Below are 22,002 nucleotides of genomic sequence, written 5' to 3' on the forward strand. Positions count from 1 at the left end.
CTCACAGTTACATACGGAACCAAAGGGATCAGTTCCTTTCCCCAGCGATCAACTATTACCGTTGTGCTATCAACTGTTACATAATTTCTAGTTTACACTGAGGAAAGATCACATCACTGTCTTCAATGAGGGTCCAACTACTGCAAAAAACCTGATTTGGCTCTGTCGTAGTGACTTGTTACAAAAGTTGTTTTTTGACAGGCATGAATAGGAGGTACCGTTTTGAGTGCCCAACTGACTCCTCCTCTTTCTCTTGGATTGAGGTTATACCACAGAACATTTCACAGATATGACTGCATTTACACAAGGGTTATCACAAGCTTATAGACATTTTAGGAAAGCACAGTTATAACTATGAAAGCACAGCCTGAGGTCTAAACCTATGGTAAGAACTAGGGGAGAAGAGCATATGTAAGTGACCATGATTAAGGCTAAGTCTGTGTGGCCAAATGCAGACAGATTTAATCATATTGCCCATGCCTTGAAGTTGCCAAATGACCACAACCACAGCAGCACACCAGTTGCACAACCTAGTAACAGAGAGAACAGGTTAGTTAGTCCAGACTCTGCCTCATCATGTAGCAGCCACAAGACTTTGGGTTGAAAGCTGGCATGCATCCCACCTGGTGGAGATAGGCAGAGAGAGCTCATGTCTGCTCAGAACTTGATGTGCAGACTCACCCAAGATGCTTTCTCTATCTTAATGTGAGGAAAGAGAAAGAATTGTTTTAATTTTCTAACAGGAAAACCCTGCAAAGAAAATTCAAAGACATGGCCTAAAGTGGCACTCCAAAACCTGCCACGTCTGTGGTCAGCTTTCATGTAAACTCAAGCAAGAAGGAGAGCCTCAGGGAAAAAAAATTCTCTAAACTATGTAAAAGAATGAAAACAAACCCCAAAGAAACACCACGCCACAGCAGAGCAAGTTCCAGCATTTTCACACAACAGACTGACATATAGATGAAAAGATTAACAAGATCAAAGTCTTCTTGGGAACAAGATGTGCGTTTTAGAAAACACATTCAAAAGACTCTTAAAAAAGATAATAAAAGCAAGTACAGCCCTGGCTTCTCAACAGGAACTTCACCACTGCACCCACTTAGGCCAGCTCTTACCAGGGACGCTTGGGGTCTGCAGCATGGGTAAAGGGGGGTCACTGTTGACAGAGCTCACACTAGCAGCAACTTGCAGGAAAGCTTCTGCCCCCCATCAGCAATACCAATAAAAACAAGGTTTTGCTGGTGTAACGAGCAAAAGTCTATGCTGAGGTCTTCTTAGCACAGCTGTATTGGCCGAAGATCACAGACCCCATCAAAGCCCTGACTGACAGCCTCCCTGACAAAAGCCTGGGACGCAGACCTGCTCTCAACTCCTGTGTGTCAACTCTGCGCTTGAGTAACAGCCTTGAAATTAACAGGATAACATCTGGATTATGCCAAACGAGATGGGGTCTCACTGGCTAATTAGTCTGTAAGTGGTGGTCATCTTTGTGGTCTTTTATCTTGGAAGGACATTAGTAACAACGCACTCCACACTCAGGACAGGATCAGGATGTCTTTGAGAAGGTCCATACGCCAAGTGGGCAGCAGCTGCTGCTAGGATCACTGCGGTCAGCAGCTGGACCCACTGCTCTCTTGCAGATGTCAGCGGGAGCTCAGCCAGCGGTAAACATTTGGGGGGCTGGGTTACATCTTAAGCCAAAACAAATATGAGGTAAGATACATAGAAAGCATTCAGTATGACAAACTAGGTGGTCAGTGCTCAGATGGGCTTTAAACACTGTACTGCATGTGGAGGAGAGAAGGAGGGAAGAGACAAGCAGTATAAAAGACAAAGAGCTCCATGTCAACACCACTCTCTAAAGACAAGGTTGAAAGCCTTCTCAGTTTAAAAACTGGCTCTTCCAAGTCTAACAAAATCCATCTGCTCACTCACACTCTCTGAAACGTGGAGTCCCCAGGGTCAGAGGAAAGGGTTAGCAACCCAAACCTCCACTCACTTCAAGACAGGGCATCCTGCAAGCACAGCACTTCAAGGTAGACAGCTTCTGTCCCCTTGCCTCAAAACCCACTCCTTTTTCCTTTCTTTTCCCTTCTCTTTCCCTTTTTCTTTTCCTTTCCTTTCTCCCTTTCCTTTCCTTTCCTTTCTCCCTTTCCTTTCCTTTCCTTTCTCCCTTTCCTTTCCTTTCCTTTCTCCCTTTCCTTTCCTTTCCTTTCCTTTCCTTTCCTTTCCTTTCCTTTCCTTTCTCCCTTTCCTTTCCTTTCCTTTCTCCCTTTCCTTTCCTCCCTTTCCTTTCCTTTCCTTTCCTTTCTCCCTTTCCTTTCCTTTCCTTTCTCCCTTTCCTTTCCTTTCCTTTCTCCCTTTCCTTTCCTTTCCTTTCTCCCTTTCCTTTCCTTTCCTTTCTCCCTTTCCTTTCCTTTCCTTTCTCCCTTTCCTTTCCTTTCCTTTCCTTTCCTTTCCTTTCCTTTCCTTTCCTTTCCTTTCCTTTCCTTTCCTTTCCTTTCCTTTCCTTTCCTTTCTCTTTCCTTTTCCTTCTCTTTCCCTTTCTGGTACAGAGTTGAGGACTAAACTCATTTTCATCACCTCTCAGTTGACCTCAGCCCCACGACCTACCTCAGGTAGCACAGCACTGACTGCCTCCATGATGATTTCAAAGTCAGTGCAAGTACTTCAGCCCTGGATAAGTCATCCTTCCCAACAGGACAAGACAGGCATGGTCAGAAAGCGCAGGATAAACACTTTCCTGGAGTGCCAGTCTGCAGCATCTGCCCAGCTCTAGACCTTGAACAAGCCTCCTAGCTGGAATGTGAACTCTTGAAACCCACCTTGGCAGAATCCGAGACATGAACAGTAGGCATTTTCCTGAAATCCACCTCCTTCAATGGCTCCTTCAAATTGATTTGGGGAAACACAATCTGCATGCAGCTGACAGTGCAGGCAACAGGCAAAGGAGAAGACATCTGGGGCAGTGCTAAAGGGCAGGAGGTGGTAGGATGGAGGAAAAGTGGCTGGGTAAGGAAAGATGAGTTTTGGAAATAGATCAAAAGGAAAGAATGGGATGAGACAATGTACATGGAGCTCTGGGAGGATGCTAACACCATAGATGGACTGTCTGCTCCTTATATGACCAAGGAGATGACATAAAAAGCCCTTCCATCTTACTGCCATCCTCCACTTTCTCCGCAGATCAATAAACAGTTTATTAAACTGCGAGAAGAATCTATTTTGGTACATTAGCCTATTTTGAAGACTCTAAAAATAACACTCCTGGGCCCAGATTTAGCACTCTGCAAGTCCTGCAAAATGGAATTAAGAGCTCCAGTGACGCAAGGAAGCAAGTAGGGGAGCCAGAGACACGACTGCAGCAGCTCTGCTGCAGGAGAGTGACAGCTGGCTATTTATGTACTATCGCTATTGAGGCAGGTGCCATACACCTCTGCAACTGAATGCTCCACCTCTGTGTGCCTCAGGCGTCTCAGCTGTTTCCTGGGAACAAAACTAAAGAGTGCTTACACTGTAATGAAGGTTGCAGCCAGAGCTGGGCAGAATCAGCATTCCTTCGGAATAGGACCACGCTGACATAGAGCCACGCACTGGCTGTATCTGTCACAACCATCACTAAGATGGTTTCTGTAAAAAAACAAATACAACCACCAAAAATCAGCAGACTACACTGCTTCTAAGCTAAAGATCTTTGTTTTATTTCCCCCACAGAAATGTTATGCTTGGTAACTGAATCTCTGGGGGAACAGAGAGTTTATTTACACACCAGAATAACCTTTATTTCTGTCTTCTTTTACCAAATGACATCACCTACCCATTCCACCCATCAGCAGCTCTCCCTCTACATAAAACAGCCCTCTGGGATGCTGAGCATGGAAGTACCTTAGCACCTAACACAAGTCCTGCCTCAGCTCAGAGAGGGTGTGAGGACTTCATGCCAAACACCTACCTTTGTTCTCCCCTCAAGCAGTGACTTGGCAGAACAAACCCACACTTGCCACATTTAACAATCGCTTCTCTTACTCCAGGATCCCACCTGTGTTAGCTCAGCCCACTTACCCATGCTGAAGGTGCAGAGCTCTTATGCCCTCCCACCCACAGCACCCAAGGCAGGGAAACCCTTATGCTGCATTGTTGGCACAACATGCAGACCTCAGCAACAAAACAATCTCCTTTGCTTGCATGTATGGGGTCAGAGGAAGAGGTTTCGGTCCTGCTGAAAAGGTAAGCCTGAAAGGGTACTGCAGTTCCAAGCCCCTCCAGTTCCAAGGCGTGTTCACACTGCCTCCTAAAGCAGCAGCCAGCATGCTGCTCAAAAACCCTTCTCCTGATTGACGTCCCCGCACAACTCATACACATAGCTCATCTCAAGCAGTGACAGCCAACTCAGAGTGGTACAAAGTAATACTGCACCCTAACTCTAACCACAGGGTCTCAGAGGTCTGTACAACGCTGAACACTGTTCCAGAAGGACCTGGGAGGGTGCACGGAACTCTGAATTCAGGGTTTGCTTTTGCCTGGGTAGAAACCAACCGATCTATTTTCCTCTTGTGCTGCTTGTGAGGTGTTTGCCTACCAGCAGAGCTGCACAGCCAGGATGACAACACACATCAATGCTGGCTGAGGCTGAGCCAGGACTGCCTCCTCCTCCCCAGCCTGCCAGGGCTGTAATAGCTCCCCTATCTAGTTCAGTCAGGATGCCTCAGTTTGCTTAATGGCTTTTTTAATGGATGATTTTCCATAAACTGGATCAGTTTGCCCGGACTGGCTCAGGGTATGACTACATGAGCAGAGATGTAAACCCAGGGCAACAGAGGGAGGGCAGCAGGGACTGACTAGGGACAGCAGCTTTGCCCTTGGACACTGATGTCTGCAGCACAAACCTCCAGATAACACAGATGGATGAAGAGAACAACCGAGGTCCCTCCCAGAAATTTTCTCTTCATTCTTTCCTACTTTCTCCTGAATACTTGAGTCCAGAAACCCACAAAGGTCAGGCTTTTTGGCTTTGTGTTACCGAATTGCTGTGTTACAGTTTTCCCAAGTCTGCACAGATTCTTCTGGCCTGAATCACAATCAGAATGATCAAAAAGAATCATTGGGTTAGAAAAAAAACAAAACATAGCTCTTTTGTGATGTTTTCCCCCTCTCCTTGGTAACACCCTACACACTCCAAATCATTCTGCACATTTTGAACGGATTTGTTATACATAAAGCCATAGCACTGGTGCAACATGTCCAACCCAACACCATGACCACTTGCTCAGCATTATTCCTTTCACCAAAAACACGTCTGCCCCATCTATTGAAAAAACAAGCTCTCTAAGCTTGGAGCTGCTTTTGTTCCAGCTACACACAGTCCTGTTCTGTGTTTCCTACAGCAGGAAGCCAGACTCTTAACTGGTCCCTTGATGTAAACACATATAACCTGTCTGTACAGACAAACACAAAATCCCTTTGCATCCACAGCCCCTGAACTCACAGGTTTGGCACGTCTACCTTGTGAGCACACACTGGTTAGCAGCAACAGGCAGGATATAGGCTGTGGGGACAAGAATGTGTGTGTTGTGCAGGAATGTACACATAGAACTAGTAGATTGTAAAAATATGTAGCTTTTCAAATTACGGGTGAAATATGGGTTTGAACTCACCAGCCAAGTGAAAGCCTTTATCTCCTACAGGAAAACATTTGTCTGATACTTGTAATTTTAATGAACTACCTGGTAAGATTCTGCTTGTAGTTAATATAGCTAAACTCTCCTTTTTTTTTTCCTTTGTTAATGTCTTTCTCTCAAGGACTGTCACTTCATTAAATGCCCTCCTGAATCAGCACTCGTGCCACTCTGCAGGCAGGGTAGTCAGTAAACTGCAGGAATATCCATTTCATTTAAAACTGGAGATCTACATCTGATCTAGTCACTCCTGGTGCTCTGTACAGTCAGTGGAAAGCAGGAGACCAGGAGATTCACCCTTAGGATAAGTGCCTTTCTTTCCACCCAAGGCTGAGAACAAGGGTAAGTAACTCCAGTGCAGATCTGGTAGGGTGAATCCCATCTCTGGTGCTCCACTGTGGCCAGTGTAGCAATGCCCGGTCTCCTGGACATCTCAATACAACCAAGTAGTCACAACCTGCACTTTCCAAACCTTCTCTGTGCTGAGAGGCAGCAGGAGATGAGCTAGACCGCATCCAAAAGTTGCATGAACTGCATTAAAACAGGCATGACTCCAAAGCTTGTAGGATAGGTCGTCTTAGCTGAGTTACCAGAGACAGCTTTTGGGTCAGAGCTGGCTCTTCTCTGCTGTCTCAGAGAACCATATGAGGGAAGTCAGCCTTTCTGCAAAGGCTTAGCCATTGGATTATTTTTACATACTTACGCTTTTTTATTTCTTTCCTTTGTAAATTAAGAGCAAAAAACCCCATAGACACTTATGCAACCAATGTTTTTCTCCTTTCAAATGCCTTTTTGTGGTCTCAGACCCATGTTCACCTATTTCTTCCTCTGAACTGCCCTCCCATTCCATCCCTTTCCTCTTTCGTGGCTGTTGGCATAAAAGTCAATCAACAAAGGACAGTGCCACTATGGCAGGTTTATCAGGACTTATCATTACCCCTACAACGATGCAAAAACCTCTGAAACAAAATAGATAGAGAAGCTCTTTCCATCCACCTCAGGAAAAAACAAACAAACCCATGAGGTTTTCTCTCCAGCCAAAGTTGACAGAAGCTGCAGAACTGACATGAATATGTGCAGAATCAAAGACCCCTATGCTTTGTTAGGGTAATTTTTCACAGGTTTCTTCTCTGAATGAAACATTTAGGACACATTTTTTTCTAGCATTTTGATGCTAAGATAGCTCTGTCTTCTCAATACTCAATTAGAAGGACCATAAAACAATAGCCACACGTACCTGACAAAGCCTCCTGTAGCCTGCAAACACTGTGCTACTTCAGAGAGATTTTCAGCCACCATTTACCGCTATTTCAAGCTTACTTGGAGAAGATTTATGTGCTATGTATCCTACTGGAAATGCAATAAAACCTATATTGAGTAAGTAAATGGACTCTGGTCATTATTTTTGAATCAGTAAGAATATCACAGCAGAATGGCTATAGGAAAGAACAGCAGTATCTCTGCATGACTGAGGCATAGGGACTCTTCTGAGGATTATGACCAGATGGGTGGATAACTATGTTAGACATTCAGACCAGCAAGATATTAATTGCAGGGAAACGCTGTCTTATTCTTTTGGGATATTAGAAATTCAAAGAGGAAAAGGCAAAACACTGTGGACACATGGATCATTTCAGAATAGTACACAGAGGATCATATACACTGTCCAAGGACCACATCAAGCCCATGCAGCTCCTGAGAGAGCCTTCAGCAAACAAGGCTAACCTACCTTGGTTGAAAAACAACACAAAAGGCATTTAAGTTATCAGTAAAATGTTCTGACAATAGATCACTTATTCTACTACTCTGAAGACGATAATCACATACAATGTCCACTGCAATTGTCTTATCTATCCTGCCCTGATACAACTAAAACCAAAAATCACAAGTATGATCTGTACCTATCATATATATTTTGAGTACAGAAAGGCTGGAGAAATCATTTGCTTACTTACCACTGTCTTGAAAAATCTTCAGGAAGAAGCTGAAGATTAGTATATCTAAAAGAAATAATAGTCACCAGGGTAATATAAAGGGACTCCTGTGCAGGAGGAAGTAGACACCATACAGTGCTTCCCTGGGGTTTTCTGCTTTGTTTTTTCTGCTATGTACTTCTCCCCTCAGACCCGAGTGTCCAGCGATAAAGAAAAACCTCTCTGGGCTGTTGAATCTCTCGGGCCCTTGCTACAAAAGTGCAAGGCAAGGCTTAGAAGCTCAAAGGAACACATTGTTGAGAGCCACTCGTTCAACCACGGCTGGCTTGTCTCTTCAAGTTTGCATGGCTTGGTGCCTCAAGACAATCCTCTCATTAGGCTCTGACAGAAAGTCATCATTGACTCAACACAGCAACACTTCCTGGCACAGAAGGTTGCAGATAGTATCTATTCAGGCAAATCCAACATTTTTTAATACAGAACCTTCTTCAGTGCCAAGGGTTCCACATATGTCTGGAATGACAACAGCTCTCTTCTCCACTGGCTGCTCATTAACACATTAGCCTGACTCTATCCTTGCTTTAGTTTTCCTGAATTTTGCCTAGCAAACAACTTACACAGAAAAACAGAATAATATTTTCAAGGAAAGCATTAAACTGGTTCAGTAAATATCATATTCTCAGTCTTAAGTAACAGAAAACACTCCTTCCAAAAAGTGCATTATAAATTCTACCAACTAAGTCACAGAATCTGTTACCAAGATTTTCACTTTGGACTTAAGTGATATACATATAAGGATTCAAGATACAAGTAAATAGCTATTTACAATGGGTAAACAATCATACAGAGGGAAATGAAGATGTTCCATTACGTGCAAAAACATCTACAGAAAAACAAATCTTGGCAGGTACTGTGTGCAGTCACAAATCTGCATGCTCCTTTTAAATACCATGCTTGTTCATTCCTGCCTGATTTGTGCTTCAATCTACAAAACTACAAATATAGGGAGGGAAAAAAGGGGGAGAAAAAAAAATCCACCTCTTACCCAGTTTTAGTCAGCAAAATGAGAATTCTTGCACTTTGTAACTAGGAGAAATACGGCAGTCGATTAGGAAGAGTTGAAAATATTTGAACATATGAAGGCCATTTGCTTATTATCCTTAGTTTTCCATTCCTAATAGATGGCGATCATAAATGCTTCCAGAGATTTCTTTCACTGTGCATTACTTCAAATTCAAACATTCAGGTACCTCTATATATGAAAAATTAGCAACGCTTGCTGTCTTTGCTCTCTTCTAACGAGATGAGCACTTAGGGAGTATTACTGCCATGTAAAGGAGACAGAAAACTGACTGCATCTGGCTTCTCCCCCATCTAATTTGCATGAAATCAATATTTTGCAACCCAGAGGCTGGCTACTCTGTGTTTTTGTTTCCTTGCAAGGGTGAGGTGCAGAAAAGGACTTACTGGGGAGAAGTGCAGGGAGGGGACCAAGATTTTCCATCCCCTAGGACAGTTTAAAAAGATTGGAATTCTCATGAAATATAATGCATTTTGAGTCACGGAAACTGGAGTCCTAGAAAACATGGCAACAGCAGGGGTAAATTCCCGTCACTCATAGGGCTGCCCTGGAATGACCATGCCTGTGGACAAGAGCACCATTCATTCTGCAGAACCAGTCCTTTGTGCCTTTGTTCAACCAACAGCTTCATGCTCCAAAGGAAGCCTGTTTCCCACAGACACACACACGCAACTTGTATGGCCAAAATCAGAGTTTTGAGATATTAAGATACTTTTCCCCCCAATATTTTCCTGCTTCTCATCAGCCGCTCTTTAAGCCCTTCGACTTGATACCTTGATAACAGCAGTCACACTCCAGTGCACTAGAAGGAAAGCTCACACCACAGAAGACATCTTTGCATTTGCTATGAACAGGTTTTCTTAAAGGCAGTCCCATGCAAAGAGTCAAGGGCCAATCCAAACCAGGAATACTTACCCCATATATCATTACGCAAGAGATGGAGCCGACTGGCAAGGCAGTCTTCAACTACCTTGAAGGTGCTTAGGCAGAGGTTTTTCTATGATTTAATGCTTCCAAGTCAGCATCATTCACCAACTGCAACGTCCCTTAAAAGCAAAACTAAAAACCATTGCTTAAATGAGTGCTTAAAGTTTAAAAAGTTATGCCGTTCTCTGAACCCAGCTCTTGTTGAACATGTGTTACACATAACCAAAGCCTGACACACTTCCTGCTTTGGCACGGAGATAGCAATGGAAAAGCTCAGTGAGGCTAGTTTTAGTAATTTACTGCAATGGACTGGGGGAGGAGGGATCACATCTTTCTTCAATATGTTTTTCTACTAACAATATACATGTTCTACATAAAACTAGTCTAAGCCACTTTGCACTAAAGCTAGAATAGCGTAACACAAAGGTGGCAAAGTCAGTGACTGGCATTTAGGTTAATCCCGCCCAACATCACCTGAAGGACAGGATTTACCTCAATTTTAGAGGTCTACATCTGGAGAAATTAGCCTGAACAATTTTCATAGAGGAGAAACATGGTAGGTTTTTAGTGAGACAAAACTGCACCTCTACTGGTACACAGCTAAAGCTGGGAGCCACTAAGAAATAAGTCGCTGCCCCTCAAAGGGTGCTCGTAACACCCTGCAGCAAGGACTTCCCTAGCTCAGCTGTATGACATTCTCACCTAGCGTGGGCATTTCCGTGAAGCTGAGATAAATCAGATCATAAACATCCTATTTCTTTCCATCTACTACAAAGGAACTGTGGCTGGCTAGCTTGAATGCAGACTTGCTCAAACAGATTTCAGCCAGGAAAGGAGACAGCTATGGCATCCACTAACTTGTCTTGGAAAGAGAAGACTCCTTCAATACCTTTTGTCATGCATCAGTTATGTCTCTTACAAAATAAACCACATAGGCTTGTCTGCAGTTTCCAACCATACACACAATGGATAACAAATTAAGGTTACGCAAGCAACTGTTTCTTCCCCTTTCTAACCTTCAGGTCCTGGGCATGCTACAATAATGTTCTTGGATTTCATATAAACCCATTGCAAATCCACTGACTCCCCATATATTAAAAGAGAAAATTATTACGGAGGGAGCAAACAACCATGGAGGATGGGACGTATGCTTGTACAATTTTTTTGCTGGACATCAGAGGAATATGAGAAATTGCGGATCTTGCTGTTGCCCTCAAAGGAGAGAATGGTTTCATGGTCATGAGCAGCAATGCCAAGAACAAAGATTTGAACCACTTTTCTGAAGGCTGCACAACTAAGCAAGTGACATATGGGTTTGCTGTACTGGTTTCCTCCATCCACGGGATGGACTAGAAGCAAGAAGCAACATAAGAAAACCAGGATATGAATTTCCATCCTCTGGTTCAGGCTTTCACTGTACACAGTCCAAAACCAAACCCAATGGAACTTAACAAGCTTTCAGACAAATGTAGTGTTTTTAAGGGAAGTGGCAGCAGGCTCTGCTGGCCACATCCACTGCTTCCAATGGGGAAGGATCCATCCCTTTCAAGAAAGCCACTCCAAAGCTTTGAACACAGCAAACTTCCAGCATTATCCCATAAATCAACAGGTGACTCAAAATGAAAAGTCCCAACTGATAAAAGCTACAGCACTAGCAAGTAGCCTTAAGAAAAGTACTATAAAATGCACAGACATATCTGCCCGTAGGCACAGGAGAAAACAGCATCTATAGGACTTAGGAGTAAGAACCTAATTGTACTTTAAAACCCACCAAGTTCCCAGATCTGTAAGAGATATTTATCCACCTCAACCCCTTTGGCAATGTTGCCTCTAAGGCAGTTTCAAAATCTCATCCCAAATTACAAAGTATCTATGAATTTCCAGCCCATTTTCACTTCCAATTATTTCTACTGAATTCTGTTCTTGCCTGATCTATAACTTATGCTAAAACATATGGCAGTGTATTTGCTAAAAATTGCCTCAAAAATTCCTAAATCAATTCTAAACAGTTTCAGATTTGAGATCAGGAAGGGGGTTGAAGGGAGAACCTAATAGTGCTTTGTTGTTTTTCTGTTGGGGTTTGAGGCTTTTTTCTTCTTTTTTTCCCCCCACGAAGCTAACTGAAGCAGCCAAAAGTTATTTAGAGTTAGTTTATGAAGTGAAAACTCTATACGTTTTGTAGTGGAAAGGGAATTGAACCTTAGTTCCCGATACTGAAATGCTCAATGTACATTTTAAAAAAAACCTTCGTAAGGGTTATTATTAAACACTTTGGAGAAAGATTTAGGAAAAATACTGCACATGCATTTGGTAGGAATCCCCAGCGGTTGTCTCATTTACCTCATTACACTCATGTGCGCACACACACAGAGTGTTAATTGCACTCCGAAAGAAAACTGCAGGCACAGACTGCAAGAAATGATGTGGGTCCTTCCCCTGGTTGTTTCCTCCCAATGGATGCCCATTCTTCTAAAAATTCCCCACAGAAAAGAGAGTGCTAATTGTAGCTATCACAGAGTGGTTTTCCATCATCACCGACATTTAATGCCTGAAGTTCAGGCAACGCACACATAGAAACATAGACCAAGCAGAGGTAGGAGTGGTGATGGATCCGTGCAGCAATTCATTCTAGCAGGGAAAAATTAAATACACATCAAGAGCATAATCCCATAATTGGCAGATCCACGTCAAAATGCTGAAAAGCTTATTTTCAGCCTCTTTAAGCTAACTGATGCAACACCTTCCCATGAGAACACCATGTAGCCCAGGCTCTTGTATCCCATACCACCAAATTACCACAAAATGCATTAGTTCCCACTTCAGGGCTTACACTTTCCCAGGAATGATGTGAGACTTCCTTTTATCCTCAGAAGTAATAATGTGCTAAGCTCAAATCTCAGTACTTGTGAAGACTTGGGAGTTAATGCTTTCTTGTGCCAGTCAAAGCTGCACAAGATGCTCAAGCAAATAAAGACAAGGCTAAATCAGAGACCATGCGCATGCCACTGTATGCATTAACGGTATGGCCTCATCTGCAGTATCAAAGGCAGGGTCACATCTCAGAAAGATCAGAGAAAATAGGAAGAACAATCAGGACCCTGAAAAATCCCTTACAGAACTGACTTTATTAAAAACCAACTTGCAGAACTGCCAGAGAGAGAGGATGCCTGTTCTCCTTGACTCCAGACCTGAAAGAATTCAGTTACTTGATCACCACATGTAATAGATCATTTAGGAGCTAGCACAAGGCTCCAACAGCTAGCCCAGGGAAAAAACAGTAATGCACTAGCACTGAGAGCGACTGGTTTGAGGACAGGTTGTGGGACTGTAGTTGCACTGGCAATACCAACACCTGAGGCTGTCCACAGGCAGAGGACAGATCTTCATCCCACCTCCCAGGCATGATGTACAGAATCAAACACTCTTAGGAACAGAAAGAGAAATAATTAATGCACCAATTCCTCTAGGAGAGATAGTCAACCTAGTAGTTGACTATTAGTAGTGCTAGTGTAAACTGCCCCCTCCTTGCTACATCCTACAAGTAGTACTACAGGAATGCTTGTTCTCTAGGTCTGCTTACCATTGCCAAGCAATTACTCAAGTGTAAAGGTGAGAACCATCATTATGCCTACACACAACTGCATTGCAGCCACTTGCAGCACCTCTGCAAGAGCACGCTTTAGGTGCAGGCTTAAGATGAATTCAGGCCCCACAAAGCTGATGCAGGTTAACAGCAAGCAGCATTTTGCCAGCAGAGGCACACGCTCACACTTGGCCTGCAGTGCCTTTATACTAAATAAGTAATTCTCTGCTTCACCATCTCTTCTTAAACACTAAAGGGGAGCAGCACATGTTCCAACCATGGCAGAACTTTAGTTTGCTTAGAAATAGATAAATAACAAATAAATAAGAAGGCAGGCTGTGAAGAAATCACTTTGCAAATTACAGGAACTGTGGCACAGCAAGGGAGTATGGGCTTCTAATGGCCTCCAGTAAACAATGCATATGCATCTCCTGCCTGAATAATCTATCAAGCAGCTAAGAGAACACTCCTCTGTAGACATTACTTTTGATTGCTTGTGGGTACAGAGGCCCTGCTGGACAGGGAACCAGATGAGTCCAGGAGAGCTGAAATCCCTGCGAGACAGCTTACAATTCATACAGATAAGGTGACAAAAGCAGGGAAAGACTCACAAGACACAATGAGGGTTATAAGGAAAACAAGTTGAACCAATTTAACCACCAGGGAGGAAAGACAGCCTTGATTCTAGAAAATAAATGTTGTTTCATTCTCTACTTCTAAAGGTAATCCCCATGTGTCATAAAAACTGTGAAAAGGCAGCTGAGTTTTTACAAAAGCATGTAGTGACAGGACAAGGGGGAATGGCTTTCAACTGAGAGAGGGGAGATTAAGATTAGACATTAGGAAGAAATTCTCTACTGGGAGTGTGGTAAGGTGCTGGCACAGGGTGCCCAGAGAAGCTGTGGCTGCCCCATCCCTGGCAGTGTTCAAGGCCAGGTTGATCACAGGGGCTTGGAGCAACCTGCTCTAGTGGAAGGTGTCCCTGTCCTTGGCAGGGGTTCGAACTGGATGAGCTTTAAGGTTCCTTCCAACCCAAACCATTCCATGATTTTATTATTCTATGAACTGTGCATAAAAAATGGAAAAAGAAATCACTTATGCAAACCTCAGTTAAAAAATTAAAAGTAAATAGGAAAACGCTTGTGTAATTTTTTTAAAAATATTATCATACAGTTACAGCTGTTGCAGTATTTGCAGTCTCATGTATATTCATATCAATGAATCGCTTAACCTTAATCTAAAAATCATGTTTTCTGTATGCTGGAGTAACTGAACACCCCAGCTTCAGACATATTACAAACTTCTTTATGCAGCCATGTTCTGAAGATTACTTTTTGTATCCATAGAAAAAGGTGTAAATTATCATTAGATAACACAAACTACTGACTAATTTACAAATCTTAGCTTAATATTTTGCTAATAACCTCCTGTAGAAAGAAACATTTATATTCTTGCCACTTACAAACAGGTGGACATCCTGGTATTAATTATGGACTATAGACACAACACTCACAGGACAAAATAATTATCATGGCTGTCAAAGGGATTAGTTTTGCAGAGAGGTTTTCAGAGGATTGCATGTAATTTTACTGTCTTTAGATTTCACAAAGATGCTCAACCACAGCTGAAAAATGCTGAAAGTTGTTACTAGAATGTACCAACACTAACAGGTTTATACTCAGGGATGTTTTTTACAAGCAAAGTTGCACCAGTAGCCCCCTTGGTTTCATAAGAGGAACACACAGATAGCTCCAAAACTCCTGTGACACTGAAATAGAACTTTGAATTTATAATTAACTAATCAAATAACAGTCTTAAAAGAGCCTTGTTTGGACCTTTTTATGTCAGAGCACTTTATTGTGACAGAAGCTTATTTTTATCTGCTTGGAGATAGCAATCTTTCTCTGAAAGAAGCTACTTCCAAGGACTCAGTGTTTACAAACAAGCGGGAGCTCTCAAGAGGGAACATCTCTTCTATACACACAACAGAAAAGGATATATAACTGGCAGGTGGAGGGTTTCACTTACTTAAAGCACTTAAAAGAAAATAGAGTTCCTTTGAAAACTCATCTCCAAGTGTGGGTTGCAGAGTCAGCTTTTTGAAGATTAAACAACTTTATAAAGATGCAAATAATACGGTAAAATTAAACTTCAATTTCACCTGTTTGACTTTGGGTCCTTTCATGTTTCAGCTACATAAAATTTGGCATTAACCTGAAAGCTGACATCATTTCACCATATCCAAAATGCAAGAAGCAAGAAATGTCCTCTCAAGCAGGCCACAACACATATGTATTTTGATTTTTTGAGACAAGACATACATACCCTTAAATCTGGAGAGAAGTTGTCTGCTGAGGTGGAGATCGAGTCGGATGATAGCGCAGAAGCAGATTTGGTGTGAGTAGAATGGTCCGATTGAGAAGTGGAAGCGCTATAAAGAGAAACACCACAGTGTATCAGAGAATGCTCAAAAGCCATCAAGAACTGCCACTCAGTCACATCAGCCATTTTTCACTATATCCACCCTTTCTAGTCTCAGTCATTCAGCCCTCAGCAGTGGTTAAAGAGAACCTGTTTTATTCACCACTGCTATGGATTACCAAAGCATACACAATTCACTAACAAATCTCAGCTCAGACTGAGCCAACATTATCACGATCACAAGCTTGATCAAATCCTAAATCACAGAAACTAAGAGCCTCCATTTCAGGCTTTCAGATGGGAGATATTAGTGCTCTGCTGGGGGATGCAAGCAGACAGGCTCCTGAACGCACGCCAGCACAACTCCAACCACAGCTTCACAGCGGTGGAAGAAATTCAGGCTAAAAACTCTTTCCATCACACACAACTTTCCTCCTTCAGGTATAAGTGCAGTCCTTAGGAGAATTAAAAAGGCTCTCCAAGCACACCTCTCTGGTGATTGCTTTAGCAATTTGCTAAATAGCAAAGCAAAACAGTGATTTTCTTTTTCTATACAGTTTTCCTAGTGTAGCTGTAAGCAATTAAAATAGGCTTATTTTACAGCATTTTTATGCTGTGACCTCTCCTAGAACCATAATTGCTTAAAATTAGCATTCAATAATAACGCTCTTAAAATCCCAGATGTCTGGTAAGGAAAGATCCTCCATGGTACAATGTTACTGCCTGAAGCCACAGCACAGCACAAACGCTACCTGTACCAAGTTATTCCCACACTCTTAGGCCCCAGAAAGGTTTTCACTTAGGTGTAAAGATACTCTTAAGGATCAACCAGCAGGCTTGCAAGCCTCACCTTGGACAAAGCTGAACACCAGCAGGAGTATTACCATTACTATTTGTTTTAATTAGACATGTGACAACCTAGAAACAGCTTCCTAAAGGCCTGATCTCCAAAGGAGATCTGTTAATTGTCTGAAAGTTGTTTTGCTGCTCATAAACAGCCACTAAAAGGCCAAAATGTTCCATTTTTACTTCTATTCTTTGGAGTTTGGCAAAGTATTGCACAGGCAGCTCTAAAAACATGAAGGACTACAGCAAAATAGGACTCTTGCTGGGAATAGTCTTTTCTCTCCAAGGATTAAGGAGTATTGGCAACTCTTTCATCCTACAAAGTAAAAACTTAGAACCTCTGGGAACAGTACACCATCATTTTAAATAAATAATACTGATGTGCCAATTGAACAGCACCATTCCACTGAACGGATTTGCTGTATGAGGTTCAACAGCTAATCACTCAGCTTTCCAGCTTGCTCAGCTCTTGCGATGCTGCCAGGTAATCTCACAGAACTTTGGATGGACTGTGGCACTGGTGCACACAACACTGCTCACCCTGCAGCAGTCCCAGGGTCTTCATCCCAGGCAGAAAATAATCCTACACTAAAATAAGAACTGAATCTGCAAAGCCTCCCATCCTTATGGATCAAAGGGCCTCACACATACACTGAATTTGTGTACAGTTTCACTTTATAACAAAATTGCTGTAAAGTTCACACTGCTGCTGAACAGTCTGCTCATGTTCTCCTCTCCTCCTCCTCCTCCTCCTCCTAACCCAGGCTGTGCACCACTGCCATCTCCACTGCACTGGACGAGCATCACAGGATGCAGGGTTCAATTCACTGATCTGCTAGGGCAGTAAACTATTAATAAACATGAAGAGAGGCTTCTGTTGGCTAACAGGGCTGATTGGAATCATTACATGGCTGTATAAATCATCAGATGCAGCACAGGGAGAGGGAGAGAATCTGGAGATGATGAGGAAGGCTGAGAGCACTTCAGCACACAGCAGTCTGCAGGCACGCTAAATTGGGCTTAGCACTAAACCACATTTTTACATTACTTAAACGAGCTCAGATCCCTGGATGTGTTCCTCTGAAACTCCTTTCAGCCTGGTTTCTGTATGGCCAGCCTTCATGTTCCAAGACTCCACCCTCATGTTTGCAAGTGTTTACTGAATTTGGTTTTTAAAAGCATGTAAAGAAAGAAGAATCACACTTAATTAAATCATTCCATCAAGCAGTACCAGTTTACAGTACAGCAACCCAGAAGGAGATGGTACTTAAAGCTTTCAATGAAGAGCAAGCAGGTAGTGTGAATGCCTTTGTCACTGGGTGACAACTCTGACTCCTATCCCCAGGTCCCCACCGAGCCTTCTCCAGCGCCAGCTCCAGTCGGGGGAGCCAGAGGCTCAGACTAAGCCTCCAGAAGCCACGATGCCTTCCAGCTCCCTTCCTTTACAGAGCCCAGAGTTTTGTGTATTTAAATGCATTTTACAGGTCAGTAATTCCACAGAGTTTACAAGCCATTTACCACAGGTGTAAATACACAAGGGGCACACCAGCAGCTAACCTGGTCCCTGTGCATCATGCAGGACAGCTTACTCACCCAGCGACCATCCCTACATCACTGAGCACAGCAACCTATTAGTAGAAGCATTTGCATCAAGTATTTCACATCCTGTAGTCACGGAAAAGGGAGCTGGAAAGGTGGGAAAGTTTTAATGGAGCATGCTAGTCTCTCTAGCCCCCAGGTCAGGACACACTACACCCAAACAAACAACTCCTGAGACCTGCCTGTCGAACCTGCTCTTAACGGCTCCCAGGGAGGAAGAATGCTAACAAAAGGATCAAAAATCTCACCAGTTTTTCTGCCTACACAACTCCTCTGCCCCTGTACATTGCCAGTGCCTACCTAACACACAAGCAGTGATTATCTAATCAGTGATTATCTAATCACTGCTGACCAAAGATTTTTTTATGAAATTGGTAATTAATTTCACTCTGGCAGGCAAAGGGGCAAACTGCTTTATGCAAGGGAAATAAAAAAAAAAGAGAACCATAATCCAAAGCATGTCCGAGCTGTGACAGTGTTTTGTGTTTGTTGATCACACTTGGCTTCAAGTGGGTTTTAATGAAGGAAAGCATTTGCATTTGAGAAGTGGATTTTCAAAAGCTCCCCACACCAGCTTCAGCAGAAAGCACTGGTGAGGCTCCCTCCAGCAACAGCAGCGCAAGCTTCTGGGAAGTGCCGCCTGCACATACATGGAACAATACTGCTTGGATTATGCAGCTCTGCATAGTGTGCATAGGTTGCACATGTTTGGCTTGCTGCCTCTGTTCCCCTCATCCATCATTTATAGGAGCTGAGATGGAATGAAGGAGCAGACAACCGAAAGGGCGCTGGCTTGCGGCTCCCTTCTCTTATCGTTGTCAGGCAGTTGCACAGCTCCAGCTCTGCTGCTTAGCAAACTAATTAACCTGACATCCCTGCTTGCACATGAGAAGTTCATTAGCTTCAGTGGTTTAGTCAACCTCTCTCCTCTGCTATCAATGCAAAAGATCCCCAAACCATGCAGCTTCATGTGCAGAAGAGCATCCTGGGCCTGACGCACAACTCCGAATGACGAGACCAGAGCTGCCTTCACGCTTCACCACCGGCCCTCCTGCATCATCTTCATCAAATCATTTATTCCTGCTTCTGTCGCAGCTTCTGCACATTATCCCAGCTCTTCCCAATGTAAAGTTAAAGCTGTCTTATACTTTTGGCAGCATGACTGGGGTACTTCTAGTATTGGTCTAAAATGCTGAGGATCCCACCAAGGATGCTCTGTTCTCACAAGGACACACTCCCAACAGCTGTGGTTCACCATAAGGCAACACAGAGCAATTCTGAGGCATGGCAACGGCACGATGGTCAGATGTAACTGCTGGGTTCAGGCACTTGGTGAACATCTGAGGGAAGTTCAGCCAGATTTCAGCAAAGGTTGGAAATTACTAGAGCAGCACCAATCACTGCTAGCTGAAGGTCTGGTTCAATACAACTTAATAAACATACAAATTAACGACATGATCTCTGAACCTCATTGAGATTCTAGGAAATAACATACACTCAGGTTCACAAAATACTCTGGGCTCTCCCTACAGGAAAGAAACCGAGTGCAGATGTTCCTGTGAGGAACCAGTGAAGACCAAGTAGCTCCTGGAGCATTTCTCTTTCCATGTTTCAGGTCCAGGCAGCTCCACATCATCACTGCTGATGGATGTCTGTGTCAAGTGCAAAAAGAGACCCTCTAACAGTTCAAAAGCACCTTCCGGGAACGTACCTTACTCCTGTGACTGCCATCCCCATTTACTCCTCTCTTCCCACCTTCCCTCCCCAGGCAGAAGCAGGAAACAGGTTTAGGATGCAATTAACACTGATCTATGTCTTTCATCTTAGTAATTATTTTTTTTATTTAAATGCATTTCTTATGGCCATATTTTGAATGATAAATGAGTCCAAATGAGAGCTGTCAGCACAATGGTCTTGTACAGTACCTGCACGCAGTATTAACCCCTTGGCTATATGGAATACACATATGTATCTAAGAAGAGAATTAGAATGGAAACCAAGCACCATGACTCAACTCCTGATAAAGAGATCATTGTTATTATTAGGACTATCCCACAACATGCCAGATGGTTTTCCAACATAAGGTAGACTCAGACAGATGCCCTCCGGTGATTCTTGTTCAGGCAATTGAAAGGTATTACTGTGTCGGTAGCAGCATTGAAAGTATGCCAGTATGCTTGGCTTAAACTGTCAGCAAAGGTGTAAAGAAGCTGCAAACAAAAGTCTGAGACATGCAAACTTATCCTGTTAAACTATGAAGGTACAGGGCAAATATTTTGGGAGAAAGCAGTGATAAAGCCTTAAGACATTTAAAAAAGTATCATTAAATGGCATGCGCCTGTCATCTCTACCATCAGACCCCTGCAATATAAAAAGTATGATGTGTAAGAAAGCAAAGGAAAAGAAGTAAAAACTTGTAGTTGCCATTTGTTTTGCCAACTGTTACAGAAAGAGTTTGACGAAGTTATTGCTTTCCCAGTGTAGAGAAGCAACAGTTTTCCCTGGAAGAAGAAAGCACAAGTACAGCTTCTGAAGAGGGTGATTTGATCTCAAGAGGGTCTGAGCACGACACAGTCAACTCAGGTCAGGTAGAAGATAAGCAGGAAGATGCAAGAGAAGTGCCAGAGCCGAACTGTGAAACCCCACAGCTTTAACCTGATGCAGATAAATGCACTGATTATGCAGGACTAAGTTCTCCTCCCTGTATCCTTACCCCTATTGTAGGGAACTTAATACAATATTCTTTGTACTTCAAACCCAGGATATTTTACTTCCCTGTGTCCACCCTCCATAAGAAAGAAAACTCCTAGGAGATCTCTATGAAGAGCTTTCTGTAACATCAGGTCTAAGGATGACCATGCTATACAACCTTTTCCCTTAGGCCGTGTGACCCTAGAAGAAAGTGATGACAACCAATTTCATGTATCACATAAAATTTCACAACTTCTGGCAAAATTTGAGACAAAGGTCATGCCATTAGTATGAGGGCCGATCTGGCTCATCCCAGCTTGTGACTTCTGGTTATTTCCTAGCAAGCAATTTTTCTTAGAGATTTCCATCTTTCTGTTCAGCAGGAACATCAAAAATATAACACACATATTATCCCTTCTACTACATTTCTGTTAAGAGAGAACATATACACATATACATGTTCTCAAAGAAACAAAACAACCCTATGCAAAAAGGGGTTGAGTATGATGACAGTGGTGAGGCGCTGGCACAGGCTGCCCAGAGAAGCTGTGGCTGCCCCACCCCTGGCAGTGTTCAAGGCCAGGTTGGATGGGGCTTGGAGGAATCTGCTCTAGTGTGAGGTGCCCCTGCCCATGGCAGGGGGGTTGGAACTGGATGAACTTTGAGGTCCCTTCCAACCCAAAATATTCTGTGATTCCATATGTAGCAATCTATGAAGACACTTGTTCAGACTGTGAAAACTAAGGAAGAAATCTCTGCTTGCTTCAGAAGAAGATACTGGCTGAAAAAAAAACCCAACAAAACAAACAAACAAAAATGACTTCCCCTCCTAAAGCTGTAAGTAGGAACCTGCATACGACTTCAACAACCAGAAATCTGAAAAACTGATGGGACAAGAGAGACATACTCCTCTGGAAAATATGCCATTTTCATTTACAGCATATCCATAGGGCTTGAGGACACCTCTTTTTTTGGTAATAATGTCTTAAAATACTAACCTGGCTCTCGTCTATAAATAACACAACTAAAATGCAGTCACTGATGATAAAGTCACTTCTCCAGCACCTTCTTTATGAGTATTCCTTCCCTGCCAGAACAAGTAGCTGCTTCATTGCTTGCAAAGGTGAGCCAATTACCCAGATGCTAATTGGCATGAGCTGTTCACACCATCTCCTCTGTATCAAACTGAATGTTTTGTTTCAATAGGCACTGAACTGACACGGAAAACAGGTGATAAAATGCACC

At 43.0% G+C, this 22,002-nt stretch overlaps 1 protein-coding gene across 5 annotated transcripts in view; it reads right to left on the reverse strand.

The window, feature by feature from the left end:
• Positions 1-22,002, reverse strand: part of MTMR2 (myotubularin related protein 2) — a 60,574-nt gene that overhangs the window by 24,981 nt on the left and 13,591 nt on the right. For 4 of the 5 annotated variants that reach the window (XM_062639351.1, XM_062639352.1, XM_062639354.1 and 1 more), the window contains one exon: positions 15,526-15,631. The exons of the other annotated variant lie outside the window; for it this stretch is intronic. In XM_062639351.1, the coding sequence (XP_062495335.1) occupies positions 15,526-15,631 (106 nt within the window). The remainder of the gene's footprint in view (positions 1-15,525; positions 15,632-22,002) is intronic. 5 annotated transcript variants of the gene reach the window in all.

The sequence above is a fragment of the Pezoporus occidentalis genome, unplaced genomic scaffold (genome assembly GCF_034315485.1).
Source record: "Pezoporus occidentalis ecotype Australia unplaced genomic scaffold, CSIRO_AGI_Poc_V1 ctg6, whole genome shotgun sequence".
In the NCBI taxonomy this organism is placed as follows: domain Eukaryota; kingdom Metazoa; phylum Chordata; class Aves; order Psittaciformes; family Psittacidae; genus Pezoporus; species Pezoporus occidentalis.